Source organism: Diadema antillarum, unplaced genomic scaffold, assembly GCF_040938485.1.
Source record: "Diadema antillarum isolate AM-2024a unplaced genomic scaffold, OU_Dant_1.0 seq00001813_RagTag, whole genome shotgun sequence".
In the NCBI taxonomy this organism is placed as follows: domain Eukaryota; kingdom Metazoa; phylum Echinodermata; class Echinoidea; order Diadematoida; family Diadematidae; genus Diadema; species Diadema antillarum.
Window position 1 is genome coordinate 418,059 of NW_027272488.1, and position 18,772 is coordinate 436,830.

The window sequence follows — 18,772 nt, forward strand, 5'->3', positions numbered from 1 at the left end:
CTAGGAATTAAAGAAAAAAAAAAAAAAAAAAGACAACCAAAAAAAATCTGTGACTTGCTTGACATATTTGTCTCTTCTGAAGAGCATTCTCTTTGGTGTTAAAAATTCACAAATATGTTTTCATTACGATTAAATTCATTTGGAATACTTAGGAACATATCTCTGGAGAACATTTCATAATCAAGAAACAACAAAATACTCAAGTTATGGATCAGACAATATTTGAAAAACGGCATTGATCCAACATCACCAAAATCAGAATAAAGTTGTGTCTGTCTCGTAGGTTGTAGGAAGATCATTGTATGAACATAAAACTTATGCAAAAGGTATTACCCTGAATAAGGGAAGGATCTTGGAAACTTAACCTCTGCTGGTTGATTAATCTAGCATTGTAGTCATAATGGTTATATCAACCACCCTCCCCCCCCCCCCCCCCCAACTGGTCAGAGGTGGCTGGAAGTCAGATTAAGTTGTCGGTCAAATGACAGAGCAGAGGGAGCTTTTATTTTTGTTGGCTGCCAGGGCCTCTTTGTACTGCTGGCTCATCCGTGAGGCACGCTTCTTCAGGTCGGCACTTCCGAGATTGCTGCCCGACCCGCTCTTGCCCGTTAGTGACGCCCTGGAAGACCCCTCTGGTGGTGGTGGGAGATTGGCAGTGGTCTTTGTTTCCGTCCCTGGTGAGCTGTCCGCCATTTTTGTGTTGTTGTTGCTGCTGCTTGTTTCGAGGGGGAGATCAGTGAGGCTACGCCAATCTAAAAAGGAAATGAACATCCTATGTAAGAGTTGTGTAATAAAATGGGGGACATGAATATTGGGGAGAAAGGGTAGCAAAATCATGTGGGACTGGGTGGGAAATTGCAGCAAATGACTCAACAAATCATTCCACACAGATTTTATAACTTCCCCATTCAGTTCCAGTACATACACACCTTTAGAGAAACTTAAAGATTATACATTTCAGCAGGACTTACTCTTGTTTATGACTACACTGTAGTTTAATTGACAATTTACGACTGCTTCATATCACATTATCATTTTATGTCTCTTTAACAGCCCTTCAAATTTATGATTTCACTGGCTGAATCTCCCTTCCACAAAATCTACAGAAATTTAAACAAAGAATAAAATATAAACATTTCAATCGCATATGCTTCATGTCTAGAGACTACTGATTATTCAACACATTATTTTTTGTACCATTTATCGCAACCACAATATATATTTTTTAGAACATTTCATTACATTCCGAGACCGAAGACACTCTTTATCTTCAATAATAATAATAATACTCATAATAATAATAATAATAATACTACTACTACTACTAATAATAACAAAAATGATAATTATAATAATGATGATAAAAAAAACAATGATGATAATGATAATAATAATAATAATAATAATAATAATAATAATAATAATAATGATAATAATAATAATAATAATAATGATAATAATAATAATAATAATAATGATAATAATAATAATAATAATAATAGAGTGTTATTAATATGAATGCATGCATACTACACAAACACTTTTTGATAAAATGCATTTACAAAAATAATGCTGTGAAACATGAAGCTCAGACTTTTCAGCACGACGTCAAGCCATGCCAAATAAGGAAAGAATGGGGAAATTGCAAAGAGTGACTTCAATCTAATCACAAATAGCACTGTCTCCAGTTTGTTAATACATGTACCTGAGATGAGCATGATGCGAGACTCATGGCAGTGCAGTGCAGTGTCATACTCAACACAGGTATAAAGCTAATGATAACATTTAATTTTGCGAATAAAAAAAAAAAATAGAAGAAAAAAAATCAGTATTCAGATGCCTACTACCAACCAATATAACTTGTAGCTGAAGTTAGTGTCATGCAATGACATCCATCAGAAAGAAAATTGCCAGTAAAGAAGTGCCTGTGATACATTGCATTCAGAATGTTTGGAATGAAATATGAATTATAATGTTGGGGAGGGACATCACAAATAAAGATGCAAACTTCAATATCCTTCATGTTACCACACATTTCAGCATATTTCCCCCCCCCCCCCCCCCCGCCATATCATTTGTTTCTTTCAACGATCAGCAGCATTGCTGGTACTATGCTGTCCAAAAGCACACAAACACACATAAACAAACAAGAAAAAAACAAGCACTTATCAGCTCTAATAAACCATCAAGTTAATTTAAAATTAATCCATGCATTTGCCATTGCATACAGTGTAATTGCTTAAATGACATGATTATGTCATATGAAAATAGAAATCAAAATGAAAACATGAAAATAGTTTTTTTTTTTTCCCTCTCTCTCTCTCTCTCTCTCACAAGTTCTCTGTCACCAGTTCCACTATGAAAACACTTCAGAGGGTCAAATCTGCCATAGTGGGACTGTCAAATTTCATAGGCTGAAATGGAATCAGTGATGCATCCAAGAGTTGTTGCAGTGTCAAGGGCCAAGGCGTGCATGAAATAGTGGGTAATTCCTCGTCCACTGAAAGACTGGATGCACATTATCCACTGACTCGTGCTTTATAACCCCCACAAAATAGATTAACATTGATGGCAGAGTCACTGGGTGTTTGTGCTGACGACCGCACATCACTGGAGCTCATCGATAAAGATATTTATGAAATGTGTCTGATCGACTGAAAGAATGACAAGAAACAAAGAGACATCACTTTTCAAATCTTCTCAGGACTTGAAGGCCACTCGACTGAGCACTACAACCTGGACATCTAACATCACGGTCCAAATTTCATGAAGGTAGTTTAAATCAAATCCCATCAATTAAATTCAGTCCATGGATGAAAACGGGTGTGGAAACGGGCATACCGTGGTACCCTGTTAATGTGTCTGTCTTTGCATATTCATTATAACATATCTCTTGGCATATGCAATGTGTCATGCATATTTGTGTATAGGAAATTTGTGTCATCCACAGACTAAATTTGAACCATCTTTGTGAATTCTGGTAGTCAGGATATGTTATGCCCTGTTCAGACTTCCTTGCTGCTATATCAGAATTTCACCCTCATCTTTCTATTGTATTGTCTTTGTCTGTCTGTCTGTCTGTCTGTCTGTCTGCTGTCAGTGCATTTGTCTGTTTGTCTCCGTCTCTAGCCCACCTAATGCACTGTTCTTCAGTGATCTTATGAGGCAAAATTGCTTCAGTGCATACCATTTTGTGATACAGAAACAAACTGATTGATTTTTCACACCTGTACATATGATTAAATTCACCTTCACCTAATTCGCACAAATGACATAGAGTCACATCAGCCTGAAGGAGAACTTCTCTTAGCTTCACCATTTAACATCTTAAGCTTTGTGCTGTCATAATAAATGGGAATGAGTATGAGTCCCCTTGAACCACTTTTCTATGAAATCTCAGCTCAGATCTTTAATTTGGCTTGAGATGAGCAAGAGCAATATTCCACAAGCATTATTTCCTCGTAGATTTAGGCCACAAATTTACACAAACGAAAGCCAGGAAACCTTGGTCGTTATAGCTTGCAATGATACACACACTGAATGGAAAATGTATTGAATGTTTCTGAATTGAAAGGATAATTCAAGGGACAAATGATATCACTTTAAAACTGAATGTTACCAAAGCCTCCCCTGGATCCATATAACATATATGGTATATATATCAAAGCTCATGGCATAAGCATGGATATCAATTAGCACATGAATAATATTGACCTGATTTTTTTTTTTTTCACAAACATACTAAATGAACACAGATCTAATCACAACAGTTACAACATTGCAACAAATTATCTCATTTCCACTATCTGTCAATGGCATTTATGTCTAATCACCTTTTCTCTTTTTTTCTTCTTTTTTTTTTTGGGGGGGGGGGGGGGGTTTGCATTCTCTTTTTGTTCTAAATAAAGAACAAATCGGCAAAGATTTTCTCAGGGACACTGGATAAAGTTGTGTGCAATGTGTGCAAAGTTTAAGGGATGCTTGTGACTACAGTGTGACTACAGGGATAATTATGAATACTAGCTGTTGTACGGCAGCTGTTTGTATGGGGGGGGGGGAGGGTTACTGGTTCTTTTGCCTTTGATAAATAGGTTATGGGGTGTGGCATACTTGCAGTACTTGTTTTAGCAGTCCCTTGACAGCTGTCTCAAAATTCATCTGGACCACAAAATCTAAGAGATGCAACCAAGTATGTATCACTGTTTCAGAGGTCTACGGAGCATGGAACAAAATATACACACTCAAGTGCTGCTCTGTTTTATACAAGCAGTCCGGGCTAGGTATCAAAGCCCGCTGCAATAGTGCTCTGAGTCTGCTCAGTGCATGGTTAACATATGAAAGGTAAGACAGTCTTTACAGTAAATCACTAATCTTGAATACTGAGCCCAGATCTCACCTAAACAAGGCATTTATTAGGTTATCATGGCAAAATAGAGAAAGACAGGGAGGGAAGGATAGATAGATGGATAGATAGATGGATAGATATACTAGATAGATATACTAGATAGATAGATAGATAGATAGATAGATAGATAGATACAGATATAGATAGATTGATAGATAGATAGATAGACAGATAGACAGATAGATAGATAGAAAGATAAATAGATAGATAGATAGATAGATAGATAGATAGATAGAAAGATAGATAGACAGATAGATAGATAGACTAGACAGAAATCAATAGATAGACAGATATAGAGATGGATGGATCAATATATAAATTAGATGGATTAAAAAACAGATATAAAGATAGATAAATCAATACGAAGATAATAAGATAAAGAGATAAACGGATAGACAGAAAATATATCCCGTATATCTTTATATCCTTTATAGCCTTATATTTCATGTAGCTAAGATACTCAAAGAATTGCATATACATGTAGGTCCTTTTTTTTTTTATCAGGCAAACATTATATTGTGATCCAAAATTGATTACTGAAGTTTCATGCCCCAATTCCTGCTTAAGATCTCTGAAGCTTCTCAGATGAGGGGTTTTCCACTTCAGTGTGGCAGGCCAGTGGTGTAATATAGTAGCAAAAAGTCAATATAACACTGACAATTCAAATATGCATATATGTGCAGCACGAGATGCGGGTGTGGTATGGGGGGGGGGGGGGGGGGGGAGGGTGGGGATTTACTTGAGTAAAGAGGTAACATGAGGTATCACAATGGTGTGCCATTACAGCAGTGTCACTTCACCGTTCATTCAACAATATGACCACAAGAGGGAAGTGGTAACACCGAACATCAGTCTTGAGTGTGCTTCTGGGAGAAACTGTAACTGACTAAATGAGAATGCACTACGCTCAGTTCTTCTCTCTCTGTCAGTGAATTACAGGATAACGACAAAACTACGCCTTCTCCTCACGCCTCTTTTTTATCTAGCTCTACTTACCTGGAAGCTCTTAAAGTGAAAACATATCAGCTTAGAATTCATTCACATTCGATAAAAATATAGGATTATGTTTGGATGAGTAGAAGTGTGAACACACAGCAATGCTTCACATAAGTTTTCCTGTGGCTATTTGATACAAAAATGAATAGAGTGCAAATAGGTAAACAGGGGTGGGGGTGCATGAATAATGCAAGAGCATTATTAAGTTACTAGAGGACATTTGTGAGAGAAATGGACAGAGAGAGAGAGAGAGAGAAACCAACAGACAGATACAGATTGAGAAGGTGAGAGAAAAGAAAAGAGTAGGAAAGAGATGAAATGACAAAAGAGAACAGAAGAGGTATTATTGTAGATGCCTCTGTGAGTAAGCAAGAACTATGGGTCAATTCACTTAAACAAGCATTCTCATGAACGTCACTTAGCAAAAAAAAAAAAAAAAAAAAAAAAACCTCACTGTGATAAAAGAATGGCTAAACAAATTTGCTACTTCGCGACTTCCTGCTACTCTCGTACCTTACACTCACATGTAACAAGATTTACTTCGGTATGCTCGAATGAAAGCGTATGAATTGTGTGGGAAGGGGAAACAAGCACTTCATTCCGTGTAGTTGTCACTATTTTTCTTTTTTCAAGATGACACTGGAACCAGTCAAAACATCAGGTATTGTACAGAAAGCAACTACAATGGAATTCTATGAGTGAGTGTACATAACAGCAAACAAACCAACCAAAAACAAACAAATGAGGAAGAAATTAAAAGAAGGCAAATAAAAGTTCAAGAGAGAGGAGCAAACACTCATTTGGGGAGGGGAATGTATTTGGCTCCGGACATTTCTGCTATTCAGGTGGGTTTGTCAGACTTTGCAGACACAAGCTCAGTGTTTTTGATATTGCAAGAAATCAGGTTATGTTTTTCTGTCTTTCTTCTTAATGCAATCAAGGGAAGCATATTGGGAGGGTGGGGTGGGGGAAGAATACAGAGTGGGCAGGCGTGGAAGGGGGCTGCACAAACTTCAAACCGAGAACACGTTCTGCCTGACACTTACGGAAATTATCTGCGTCTGTGGGTGCACGTGTAAGCAGATTCCGGCGCGGATGGGAAAGCTAGTCTGCTCCGAGTGAAGGGATGTGTGAGGACGCCAGAAGTATGGGGACGGGTGTGTATGGGATGGTTGTTAGAATGAACAGAACACAAATATATATATATATAAATATAGTTACCAAAATAGTTTGTTTGTTTATTTTTGAAGTGAGAGGAAAGAGCAGTTGAAGACTGAGATAAAAGAAAAATGACTATGGAACCATTCACACTCAAGAGATAAGAGTTGTTTCAGAGATATGTCGAGGCCCCACTGAAAGATATACTCTGTTTGTCACTGCGCAGGTGCATTTTGATTTGTGATTCTGTTTCTGCCCCTGCACTCTGGTCTGTTACAGCAGCTTTGTATACAGACTGCCCAGTCTGTGGCTAGTTCTTGACTGGATTGAGTCCCCATTCTCCATGGAGGAATTATGAAATGTGACCTTCAAATACGATTCTGCCAATTCACATTAGAATACTCTCATTTGAGCAAAGCTCGTTCTTATTTCTCAAGTGTGAATGGGGTCAGAGACAAGACTGATGTACAAGTATGTGAAATTCAAAAAGATGAGCAGTAGTTTCAGGTTCAGAAATTAAAGAATAGTTTTGTACATGAAGATGGATGAAAGATGTTCTTGCACTAGGAAAACATTTGACTGGTGACGTCTCTGTTTATAAATGAATGAAACCGTACCTGAGATAGTGACAGACAGAGTAGTGGAGATTGGACAGATGTGAAATGAATGCAATGCCATAAAATGGAACACTAAGACTTGAGAGCATAGGCATGATGAGGTCAGTGAAATAAATTGCATTTTTGGAATCAATTATGGTTAAGACCTTTTGTCTTTCCTCTGAATGATCTTGTTTGGTTCCACACTAGTCCATGGAACAAAACGAGTTGCACTCTTTCGGCCACTGAATTCTACTTTGGTAAGTGCCTATAAGACCTGAAGTTATGCTTTGATCAGCCAAGGGGTACTACACACCAGGGATCATATGACTAAAGCTGTTGAACTATACATGTACCAGGGGTCTGGTGCCATAAAATACCCAGTGTGATAGCACCCTACTATAACACCATGGAAATTGGCAGATACCCTCAAGGTTTATCAGCTGCTGTTGTAGAAATTGCTACTTTAATCATTATTGTCACGACATCAAAAAATTGCATGCAGCATACCACTATCTAATTTTTTTTTCCTACTGTAAAAGTAGACATTTTTGTTATGTGGAAAATTTTGCACATTTCGTGTGACATCAAACTAGCACAAAAATAAAAGCACACAATTTGTTTTGCTTGTTACACGTGATAACATCTTATATTCTGATTCCACAAATTGAACAATATGTGAACTTCATCTTAGCGCAAAAAAGAAGAAGAAATTACTTGCAAGAAAATTTCCACTTGTACAGTTATTGTCTTTCTATCTACCAAGCACCAAATTGATACACGAGGGCTAATTCACACAACAAACATAGTTAGCATTAATGAGCCATGTTTGAACTCAATGAAAGAGGAGAATTGTACTTTAAAAACCCATATCCAGGTATGTGAATGCAAATGAAGAATGAAGACAACTAAGAGATCAAAACTCACTCCCGTGTTCACCATATTATTTGATGTTGTTAAAATTTTCTCCAACAAAATTATGATAAAATTTGGCATTCATGATTTGAAAATCAAAATCTCAGTCTGTAGGCTGTGTCTGTAATGGAACATGAAGCCCTAGAATGTTAGTCTATGTATGGTACCATGTCAACACTAATTTCTACAAACTAACACTTACTTTTCACTCCCACACTGTTTGAAGAAATAGAGAGGTCATAACATTATGATATCTCCTACATGTAGAAGACACACATCATTAAATGCAAGCACAGCAAAGCATCTACCTAGCACAATGATTTGTGAAATACACTTACTGTTGTTTGCAAAGTATTTCCAGTTATATCAAGAAGGCAAACTAAGGCGGTATGGTTATATTACTAGTAGACATACATTGTAACACCACCAACATGTTTATTTGTACAATGTACATAGGGAAAAAAAAAAAAACTTTCATCAAATAAAGCTAGAACAAACATGAAGACAATACTTCCAGGGCTGCCAACGATCAAACATAAAAAAAACACAGAGGTTTCAACAAGCTATTACTATCAGGGAGATTCTCAAAATATACATGCATCTTCATAGGAATTAACAATTCTTGAATCTGGGTAGCTTCTATATCTTTTTGTTTTTTGTTTTTTTTTGAGTGTTTAGAATTAGTTTATTTTTGTCAGAGAGCCTACAGGAACTTGACAGCGCTGTATTTTTTATTCACGTTCTCTTATGTTATATTGATAGTGTATTTTAATACACAACACAACTGAATGCTGTTGTGTGTGTTTTTTTTTTTTTAATAGAGGTTTCAAGTTGAGGTCCTCCATTAAAGTAACTAATTCCCAACACCATTCTGATATTCCTACAGATTTTACACATGACCTGGAGATCACCTTATAACAGGAGCTCTCATGACACTTAGACAGCATATTTTTAGACTCTGCAACTGGTTTGCAAATTTGGAAGAACAAATATTTGCTCACAGGTGCAGTATGGCATGAAGACTTTATTAGATTCATTGTTTGTTTGCTTTTTTGTTTTGTTGGAACTGGATTCTTTATGCTCTTCATGTTTGTACAACAGCCTAATTTCAAGTCGTGAGAAAAAAAAATGCCTTAATCTTTAATCGTGAAATCCTGGCATATACATCTCCACATCATAATTGCGCAATTTACTCTGCAAACTAATGTAATTTCAAGGAAATCTGCAAAAACAGAAGTTATTATTGTTCCTATAAAAAAAAATATGGCGGGGAAAAGTCATTAAGTTCCTATTTTCAGTATAGCCTTGTCTTTGACTAAGAATAAACAAGAACACATGAAGAACACAGCACAGAAAACGTGATTACACGTACACACAGACATTACCAACAAATCAAGAACAAATGCAAGGATCACGCTTGTTATGGTTTTCCATGAGATTAGGGAAAAAATGAAATAAGTATGTGTGAAATGAGAACAAAGAGAAAGAGTTCATCAAAATTCAGAAAACAATCTTAAAGAATTCCAAACATGGCTGTGTATGCATGTCTGTATAATGTGGATGACCGTGTATGGCTTTATGCTGAAATTCATCTGGACGGAATGTGAATACCCATGAAGGTGTATATTTAACATGGAGTGAAACAATATAAACAACTGTAAAAACCTTGATAAAGCTCTAGGTTATTGTGCTAAATAAAGGGGATAATCAGTACTGAAAAAGCAAGCAAAGTCACATTTCTCTATTAAAGTTTCTAAGATTCATTTTTTAAGAGGAGTTTTGTATCTTCTATGCATGGATTTTGTCTCGACCATTTCTCCACATTAAACACTTTTGAAAGATTTCCTTCAGCATCTACCTTTCTACTTCCTTGTTTAAAAAAACAAACAAAAAGAAACATTACAATATATTTTCCCTCTAAAGTCTCTTGTAAGCCTACTTCCTATAAATGTTGTATATGCTCCTGCCTCCCAAGTTTCCCTTTCTGCAATGTCTAGATTTCTCAATGCATCTCTTTTGCATGTGCTTACATTCCCACAATCCACTGATCCTACATTACAATGAAATATGATTTGAAGGGTAATGCCATTCTATCCATCCATGACCAATAAGTACAACCATAAATCATATGTTTCAGTCCTACCAGCAAGGCCATTTACCCACACTCTCATCTTATTTCTTCTTGTGTGTGTGTGTGTGTGTGTGTGTGTGTGTGTTTTAAGTGCATTATCATCAGAATTCATGCCAATTTCTATAATAAACTTACCAGTAGTATCTTATAACTTTTGTTGTTTTTTTCTTTGTAGCACTGACCACACAACTACTTTTATCAAATGTACCACTGCCCTACGGTTTCAGCACATACATTTAGTGATGGGTGATTATACACATCAGTATAGCACACTACGACATTACTACATACTGCATTGTGTGGGTATATATATTATGCATAATATCTCAAGTGATAAATGATATTCACAGCACATATTATGGAATAAAGTGAACGGATGGATATGTTCATATCTACAGCAGAAGTGGAATCACTGATCTAATGAAGCACGACAAAAATTTGCCGCTGCTGCTCCCGACATGAAATACGTGCACCGCACTGGATATTAGTGTTTTTGGCACACAGGTATGGAGGTCAGTGATGACTTGTGCAAGATAGCACAGTGGGTTTTTGTTGTCTACACTGGGGTTGATCTGCCACCGCTGGATGCTACTGGAAATGGAAATTATGGCATGGGTCATTTACTCCTTGCTGTGCTTGTACTCTACAATTTAACAGGGCACTGGGATCTACAAAGTTACTCGCTGCATTCAGTTTCAAACTATACTAGCTATCTTTTGGAAGAACTGAACTGACATAGACCAGTACTCACTTTATGTATCTAAAGAAAGTAATTAATGTGGCAAGCGAGTGCAGGTTTCAGTTATTTCGTCGAATGTGAAGCATTTCACTACGGCCAGCTTAGTTTGTGTGTGTGGGCAGTTGTGGGTGTGTTCATGTTTGTTCGTTTATTTGCAAAGACTGTGTCACATTTCATACTCCACCTCTAACCTTTATCAACCTGTTGCTGCCGATGCAATTTGGCCTGCTCGTAGCGGTCCGCCAGACTCTTCCATTCCTGACGGTTATGTTCGACCCTGTCCAGCAACGGCCCGAGGGCCGGCTCAAATGCGGCAAAGTTCTGGGAGGACGGTTTTCATATGAGCACATAGCCGCAGTGGTACAAGACAGGCAAAATTCAACTCATATCATGTCAGGATTTGGTTTATCTTTTAAATGTTGAATTTCCTTCCTTTTGTTCACCTTTTTTTTTTCTTCTTCTTTTTTTTTTTTTCTAATAACTGAGACTGCATTTCACAATACAAATAGACTTTTTTTGGTAAAATTACTTTAAGAATGCATGAGAAAGAAACATGCCATCAATGCACAATGAAATGCCATTGAAAATTTTCTGTACCAAGTCATTCATTTAGAGGAGTATGTCAAACGCAGAAGTCAGTGAACAATGTTTTCCTGCAGGGTGCAAGAAAGGTATTCTGTTTCCCCTGACTCTCTGTCTCTACCTCTTTCTTTTCCCAAGACTTGGCATAATACCAGGGTCTGCCTAAAATGATTCTTATGATATTTGATACTTAATTGTCCTCACCACAGAGAATATAACATTCCTACTTAGGAACAGAGTCACACTACCAAGCTTCATACTAGATGAAAATGGTGTATTTCTTGGAAATTGATGGGGTTCCCTATTCACGGTCACTGTCAAAATCCTTTCATTCTTAAATGCTTTGGGCCAATGGTCAACTCATTCCACTGCATCTTAATGAACCATTCTTTGTATAGCGTGTTTTCAGATTAACAAGAAGACAATATGTTTAAGCACACAAAGTATAGATGCTTAAACCACATCAGAGCCAAACCCACTGTGACAGATGAGATACAATCACATGGAAATCACAGAAAACAAGAAAGCGATCCACATGCTCGTTCTTCTTGCCTTTGTTTCAATGATAGGAAGACTACAGAAAGCTCCCAAAGTGCACGAGCCTGCAAAGCATTCCGTTAGTACAGCAGACAAGATCAGTTTTGAAGTGGAGTAATGAATGCAAACAGAGGACAACACACAAGAGACAGGACAGGACAGGACACTTGAAGACATAACACGGATACCCTCACAGGACATCAGACGCGTTATGCATCACATGAAATGTGTCGTCCTGTGCCGACTTGGGTATATTTGCTGTTGGGACTGGCCCCTACGTATGTATGAGCTTTGTGAAGTGTTTTATCTACACTCAAACATCTGAGGCATATCAGAGAAATAAAAAGAAAGAGATGAGACATATGAAACATATCAGCTTTTAGCATGTTTTCACATTTTTGCCTGGATGTGATGAATAGAGAAAAGTCAAATTAAGGACCACGACAGTTAAATGGTTGTAATGACTGCTTTACCTAAAAACACACAAACAAAACAAATGAGCAAACAAACTTCAACCACAATGGAAACAATGACATTTCAAGATGAAATGATTTTACATTAAAAAAAGAAAAGTAAAAGTAGAAAAACAAACTCAACTTAATAACAGATAAAGTACACGACAGAACAGTCACATCATAAATAGTGGAACAACAAGAAAAATGATAAGCAATGATGTTTGCTGTGAACAAAATTAACAAAAAAGATAAGATTTAGTTGCATTTTATTATATATATTTTTGGCTAACCATCTGGATCTTTTCCCTCGGACAAAGCTTTCCAGTTTTCACGGTTGCGCTGCGTTCCTGCTTCAAGTGGTTTGAGCTCTGGCCACAGATCAGCAAACATCTGGGATTTTTTTATTTTTAAAATTTTGAAGGGAAGGGTAAAGGTGAGGGTATAGGATTGGAAAGAGCAAAGCCAGAGCAAGCAAAGGAAAGGGGCAGGAAAAGTGTGACAGAAAGAAGCGGAAAGAGAAAGCATACACATTTGGTGTGAAAACAATTGACAGAGCAACAGAAAAATCAAAAGTGCAAATGCATTCGGGGTATTTCAGAATACAGTTATATATTTAGGCAGAGGGTCACAGCAGTTAATTATCACAGCAAGAATAAGGGGAGCAAACACGACATGCAGAGAAAAATAAGCATTGATTCCAGAATATTACCAAAATGTATTTGTATGTGATCAGTCATTAGTATAATAAGTATAGCATTTTGACAAAAGTATGTATTCAGTGTAATACACCATTTGAAAGTAATAGTAGCACAATTTCATCGCAGATTTGGTAAGTTTTGTGGTGTTAATACACATGTGAGAAAAGTGTTAGACATAACATAAAAGGTAAAAGGGTACACATATTAAAAACAATATACCAAAGGATTGAGAAGGGGCTGACATTGAAGGTGAAATTTTGTACAAAATGTTGATTGTCATCGTATCAACATATCATTTTTATATCATTGAGGTGCATGCATTTAAAATCACAATTACAATGAATTTGTACAGAATTTTTTGAACAGTTAGTATGTGTTATTAGAGTTTAAGTGTAGGTGATTGTATGGCCAGATCGTCACATTGAAAATGATGTTACATTGCACATCAATACATACAGGACAATCACTCAACATCACATTCACAAGCACATCAAAACATGCATTCATGAAATTTGACAATAGTTAGGCCACGCAACAGATTTGACCCCACAGCACGAGAAGACGTTAACAATGAGAGTAAAATGGAAACAGTTAGTCATGAAGTGACCGGTGAAAGGATTTGACGGACATCAAACCAAAGAGCAGAGAGGATGGGGAATGGAGGTAGTAGCAGAAATCACAGGTGACAAATATGGTGACCGGTGCCGTGAATGATCGATGGAAGCAGGGGATAGAATGAAAACAAAAACATTGAGGTGGATTTAACAACAACACAATAATACTTGTTAGAATTAAGTACAGAATCCTCACTGAGCACCTCTGCCTAAACACAAAAAGTTATAAATAAACAATATATAAAATGTATTTAAAAGCATATATAATGGCTAAATATTGTACCAGCTACAAGCAGCAATACATGTCTCAGAATCATATCTTCTCTCACATCATATATGTAATTTATATCATGCTATATACAATGGACTTTCATGGAAGTGATAAGGTGTCCAAATCAACAAGAGTGTGGTGGTGGGAAACATGAATGGCATACCACAATATTTGATTTTAAAAAGATATACTGTAAAGCACAAAATAATTGCGGCATGGAATTTTCGCTAATAGGAGCCGACGGCCTTTTTCGAGGCATAAAATTTTCACAAATTGTCACCGGCATTCAATGCATATAGTGCAAACAAGAACTTTCATGTGCATCTTAATTTCACGAATCTTGGTTCTCACGAAATTCACAAAATTAAAATGCACATGAACATTTCTGGTTTTGCAGTAATGTAAATAAATACTATTGTGAGAAAACATTGCTGCATTGCACAGAGTAACAAGTCAGCTACTTTCAAACTACCTGTATACAGTTAATACTGTGATTACAGCAGGGGCTAAGCCATTCTATTGTTATTCTAAAAATCAAATTTTTACTATAAAATCAATTGACACAAGCATTGACATGAGAGGAGAGATTTCTTCACACTCACATTTTCAAATTCATGGTTTTTCACTTTTTATGAAGTTTGATATATTTTGGGTCTCTCCACACATTACATATTTCATTTTAAATTCTACGGTACACTAGCATTTAGCAAGGTAACGTCAACACATTATATTCTCTACTGAACTGCTGCAACACAAATATAAGGTTATGAAACATATCAATGACTTATGGTAAATTAACTTAACATTCATATTAAGTATTTTCTTGAGAGCAAAGTGTGAGATTGGCATTGTGAGGTTGATAAACATCTGACAATTTAACAAATATTACTTGTTTCATGATACAATTTATTCTGTCTCTATATAGCTTTGACCACTCTCATGTTCACAAGAAATCGGTGAGATTATCACTATGTAACATAAATTGCCAAGTACTTATCACAATCTTCTCAATAATATACATGTGGATGGGACAACTCACAAGATGAATGCATGCACAATGCAGTGGAGCAACGATGCCAAATATGACACATGGTGCAGCCTTATACAATGGTCTCAAAATAATTTGTCACTTTTGTTTTGTTTTCTTCTTTTTTTGAACGTGCAGGTGCCAGCAACTAAACATTGCACCCCATCCAGACCCCCCTCACAATTTTCATGCTTTCATGCATATTGAACACTTTTCATGATGTACATTTTCTCAAATAAAGTCTTCAAAAAATCATATTGACGTATTGGCTCTGATGGGATATAAAGGTTTTTTTTAAAAAACATGTCTGTTTGCTCCCCTTCTGGTTGACATAAAACACATATCTTGGCTCAAATGCGGCCACCAAGTTTGGAATTTGTATCAGACGTACTTCACTGACAAACTGACCATGGTTCATTAAGCGCTTTTCATACATAATAATTAATTACTTAAACAGTACAGGCACGTCTCTTACGGACAAGTTTTCTCAGCATTCAAAGAAAAGAAAAGATAAATGCACAATATTAGACGTTGCTGACATTTCCATTAATCCACAATTTTGACTCCAAGATATAGGGTTTAATCGATAAAAGCACTGCCATTCTTTAATATACAGCTTAATGGCTAGATATATGTATCCCGTTGACAGATGTAATCACTCATAAATGTATTACACTTTTGACAGGTTTTGTGGTCTGTTGGCTGCCAGTATGACATCGAGTCATATCAATGGAAATACATGTAACCATGCAGTAACGCTCTCCAAATATTTGACGATGTCCACGGTTTGGTTGTTAAGTTATTCCAAGCCAAAACCCATGCCTGTAAATGGGAATTTGTACATATAGCAATATCTATAATAACAAGGAGTTCTACTATCTAAGTTTCTTTCAATTCTTTACATCAGTTTCTTTGTAGTTTTGAGCATTGTCAGCAAACTTATACTCAAGCTGAGGAGACTTGTCCATAAAGCATTACCTTAGGAATCAGTTCGTAATTAAAAATGTATGTGGACACAAACCTGCTTCAATTATCAAAATCAAGTTGGGCATGTTAAAAAAGTTCAGAATGCGGGAAATCATGAACTTGTTACATATGAAATGCAGTTGAAACAATACATGTATCACATGATACGCTTCAAGAATGGCGATAGAGACGGATCACATCTAGAGACATGTGAGAGTTAATAAGATTGATACTGGAAAAGGTTGGCTGGAGTAATCAATGTGTAATGAAGAAAGACGAAACAACAGATCGATCGTTAACAAGAAGGTATGGGTGGACAACCACCCTAGGTCCAACCTGCTTCATTACTGGGGCCATAGAGAGCAGGTCAATAAAAGAACATCAGCTACATGTCATGGAAACATTGATCTGTTTTGAAGGCATAGCTCGTCTTGGCCACTGCTTCAAATAAAACATAATGTATAAATATCTTCAATATAAAAGCACTCTGCCATAAATGTTATTTACAGTGTAGTTGTTGTGTTTTAATTTTGCAGCAATTGATTTGCATTCATCAGGCTGCAGAGCATGGCAGTATCATCATGCTTATATTCACCTGGCAATGTACACTTTCTTATTTGCTGGAAAATGGTTGTCAACTTTTGACAAGCCCATGGAAAGGCGAGATGGGTTGTGGGTATTCAAAAGAAGAAGAAAAAAAAGGGGGAATGAGATTTGGGAGAGGAAAAGGAACGAAGCTCTCACCTTGTAGACCGGCATACAGATGCCATCGATAAAGCCCACCTGCATCTTGGGGAGCTCGTCTTTCTTCTTGCGGTCCATCATTGCCTGGGGACAGGTCAATCAGATGGGGTACATTTTATGCCATTTGCCTCGTCTATGCTCCTTGGCGGCTCTCTACCGCAGACGTGTCCCTCACTGAGAAAACACCTTTTAAAGATCATCCCACGTATCTGGATCATACCCTGACATTTTCAAGACAAACATATTTCCTTCCGAGTCTTCTAGCCGTACATGTATAGTTTATCAAATAGCACATGCTATTCATGCAGTACACACCTAGCTCTCAGAAACAATAGTTTCAAAGTGGATTATATGCCCCAATATATGCTTTACATAAATATCACAAAATGATGCTTGCATTTGGTTAGAATTGTCTAATTAATGATTATGTTTTCCACTTGCCTGTACTAGAAGTTTCAAATGTTTAGTGAAATACTCAAAAGGAATACAGACTCTGTCACTGAGATCTATCTGAGGTTTACCATACATGACTCCCTTCTTGTACAGATAAATGTCCTGCTGACTAGACTGAACCACTTATCTAAAATCATTTTCCATATGCAGGAATTCAGAATGCCACTCGTTGGCACCAATAGACCAGTAATGAGATCAAATTCACTCCCCCCCCCCCCCCCCCCATATATCCCCTCTCTCCCTCTCCCTCACTTCCCCATCTACATGTACCAACACTCTCTAGCTCCCTCACCCCCCCCCATCTACCCCCCTCTCTCTCCCTGTCCCTCACCCCCCTCCCCCCCCCCCCCCCCACCCCTCCCAGCAATGCCCTTTCTCTGCCACCCCATCCCCTCCTCACCATCGGCTCCTCTTTGAGCTGCTCTCGCTCCATGTCGCCCTGCTCAAAGAACTCGCTGAAGACCAGCTCAGCCACTCTCTGCTGGATGCTCCAGGGCTTGGCAATCGCCGACACATCGCAGGCTGTCATCAGCATACCCCTGGAGGGGATGAAGGGGGGATGGGTGGGGAGAAATGCACAGACATGACTCTCTGCATTCATGGACACGATGAAAATTCCACTGAATGTGATATCAAATGAGGCAGGTGAATCCATAGGGTGCAGAATGAGCATTAGCACTAGCTGTGTGATGACGGAGAATCAGAGAGCTGACATTTTCAAACTGGGCTTAATTTTTTTTCTCTCATTTTTCCTGGCTCTTCACACATGCACACTGTGTTTACTGCCCACCAAAACATCTGGACAGACACCCAAACAAAAGCTTCTACAAGCCAATACATCCTCTCCGAGGTTACCTCAACAAATCTCTCTTCTCCTCAGCCTCCCATGTATTCTCCCCTTTCTCCACAAGCTTGAAGAAGTCACTCCTCTTCCTGCAAATAAAAAGGGAAGGAAATAATTCAACCTGAAACAAAGAAGCATCCACGAGAAAAAGAGAGAGAGATAGAACAGGAAGCAATGCTTGCCTCCCAATTGATCCATCAACACTTTCAGTCATTCTCAATATCTTTGAATAGCATCAATGAATATATTGAATTCTGTTCAGATTCAAATAAGAATGGCACAAATTTAATGAAAAAGGTAAACATGTTAATGTATTTAAATTATTTACAGGGCATTCAGCAGATGCATTAGTCTGTGTCCAACAAGAAGAGGCATCTCATACATCATTTAAGGCTACTTCATTCAATAGGCTCCAAAAATTCTAATCAGATTTTAACGAAGCTACATTATAAAGTCTTTGATAGGAGTGACAATTTATAAGGACCATTGCTGTATTCTGTGAGGTTTAGCATAGAATTAGTCCTCATTAGTAACTTTAGATTGGAATGTAACTTAAACATGACTTTATTCATTTTGCTTGCTACTGTTTTTCAAAGAATGCCACCAAATACAAGAACAGCCTGTATTCATGTGGGTTTCAC

The 18,772-nt window shown here is 37.4% G+C and overlaps 1 protein-coding gene across 1 annotated transcript in view; it reads right to left on the reverse strand.

Annotated features, from left to right (window-relative positions):
- Positions 1 to 458: 458 nt before the first annotated feature.
- LOC139712502 (cGMP-specific 3',5'-cyclic phosphodiesterase-like) overlaps positions 459 to 18,772 on the reverse strand; it is a 70,599-nt gene continuing 52,285 nt past the window's right edge. The window contains exons 9-14 of the mRNA XM_071624318.1: positions 18,143 to 18,220; positions 17,688 to 17,826; positions 16,835 to 16,918; positions 11,132 to 11,261; positions 6,448 to 6,510; positions 459 to 752 (exon numbers count right to left, since the gene is read on the reverse strand). Coding sequence (XP_071480419.1) covers positions 6,506 to 6,510; positions 11,132 to 11,261; positions 16,835 to 16,918; positions 17,688 to 17,826; positions 18,143 to 18,220 — 436 coding nt within the window. The 3' untranslated portion in view covers positions 459 to 752; positions 6,448 to 6,505. The remainder of the gene's footprint in view (positions 753 to 6,447; positions 6,511 to 11,131; positions 11,262 to 16,834; positions 16,919 to 17,687; positions 17,827 to 18,142; positions 18,221 to 18,772) is intronic.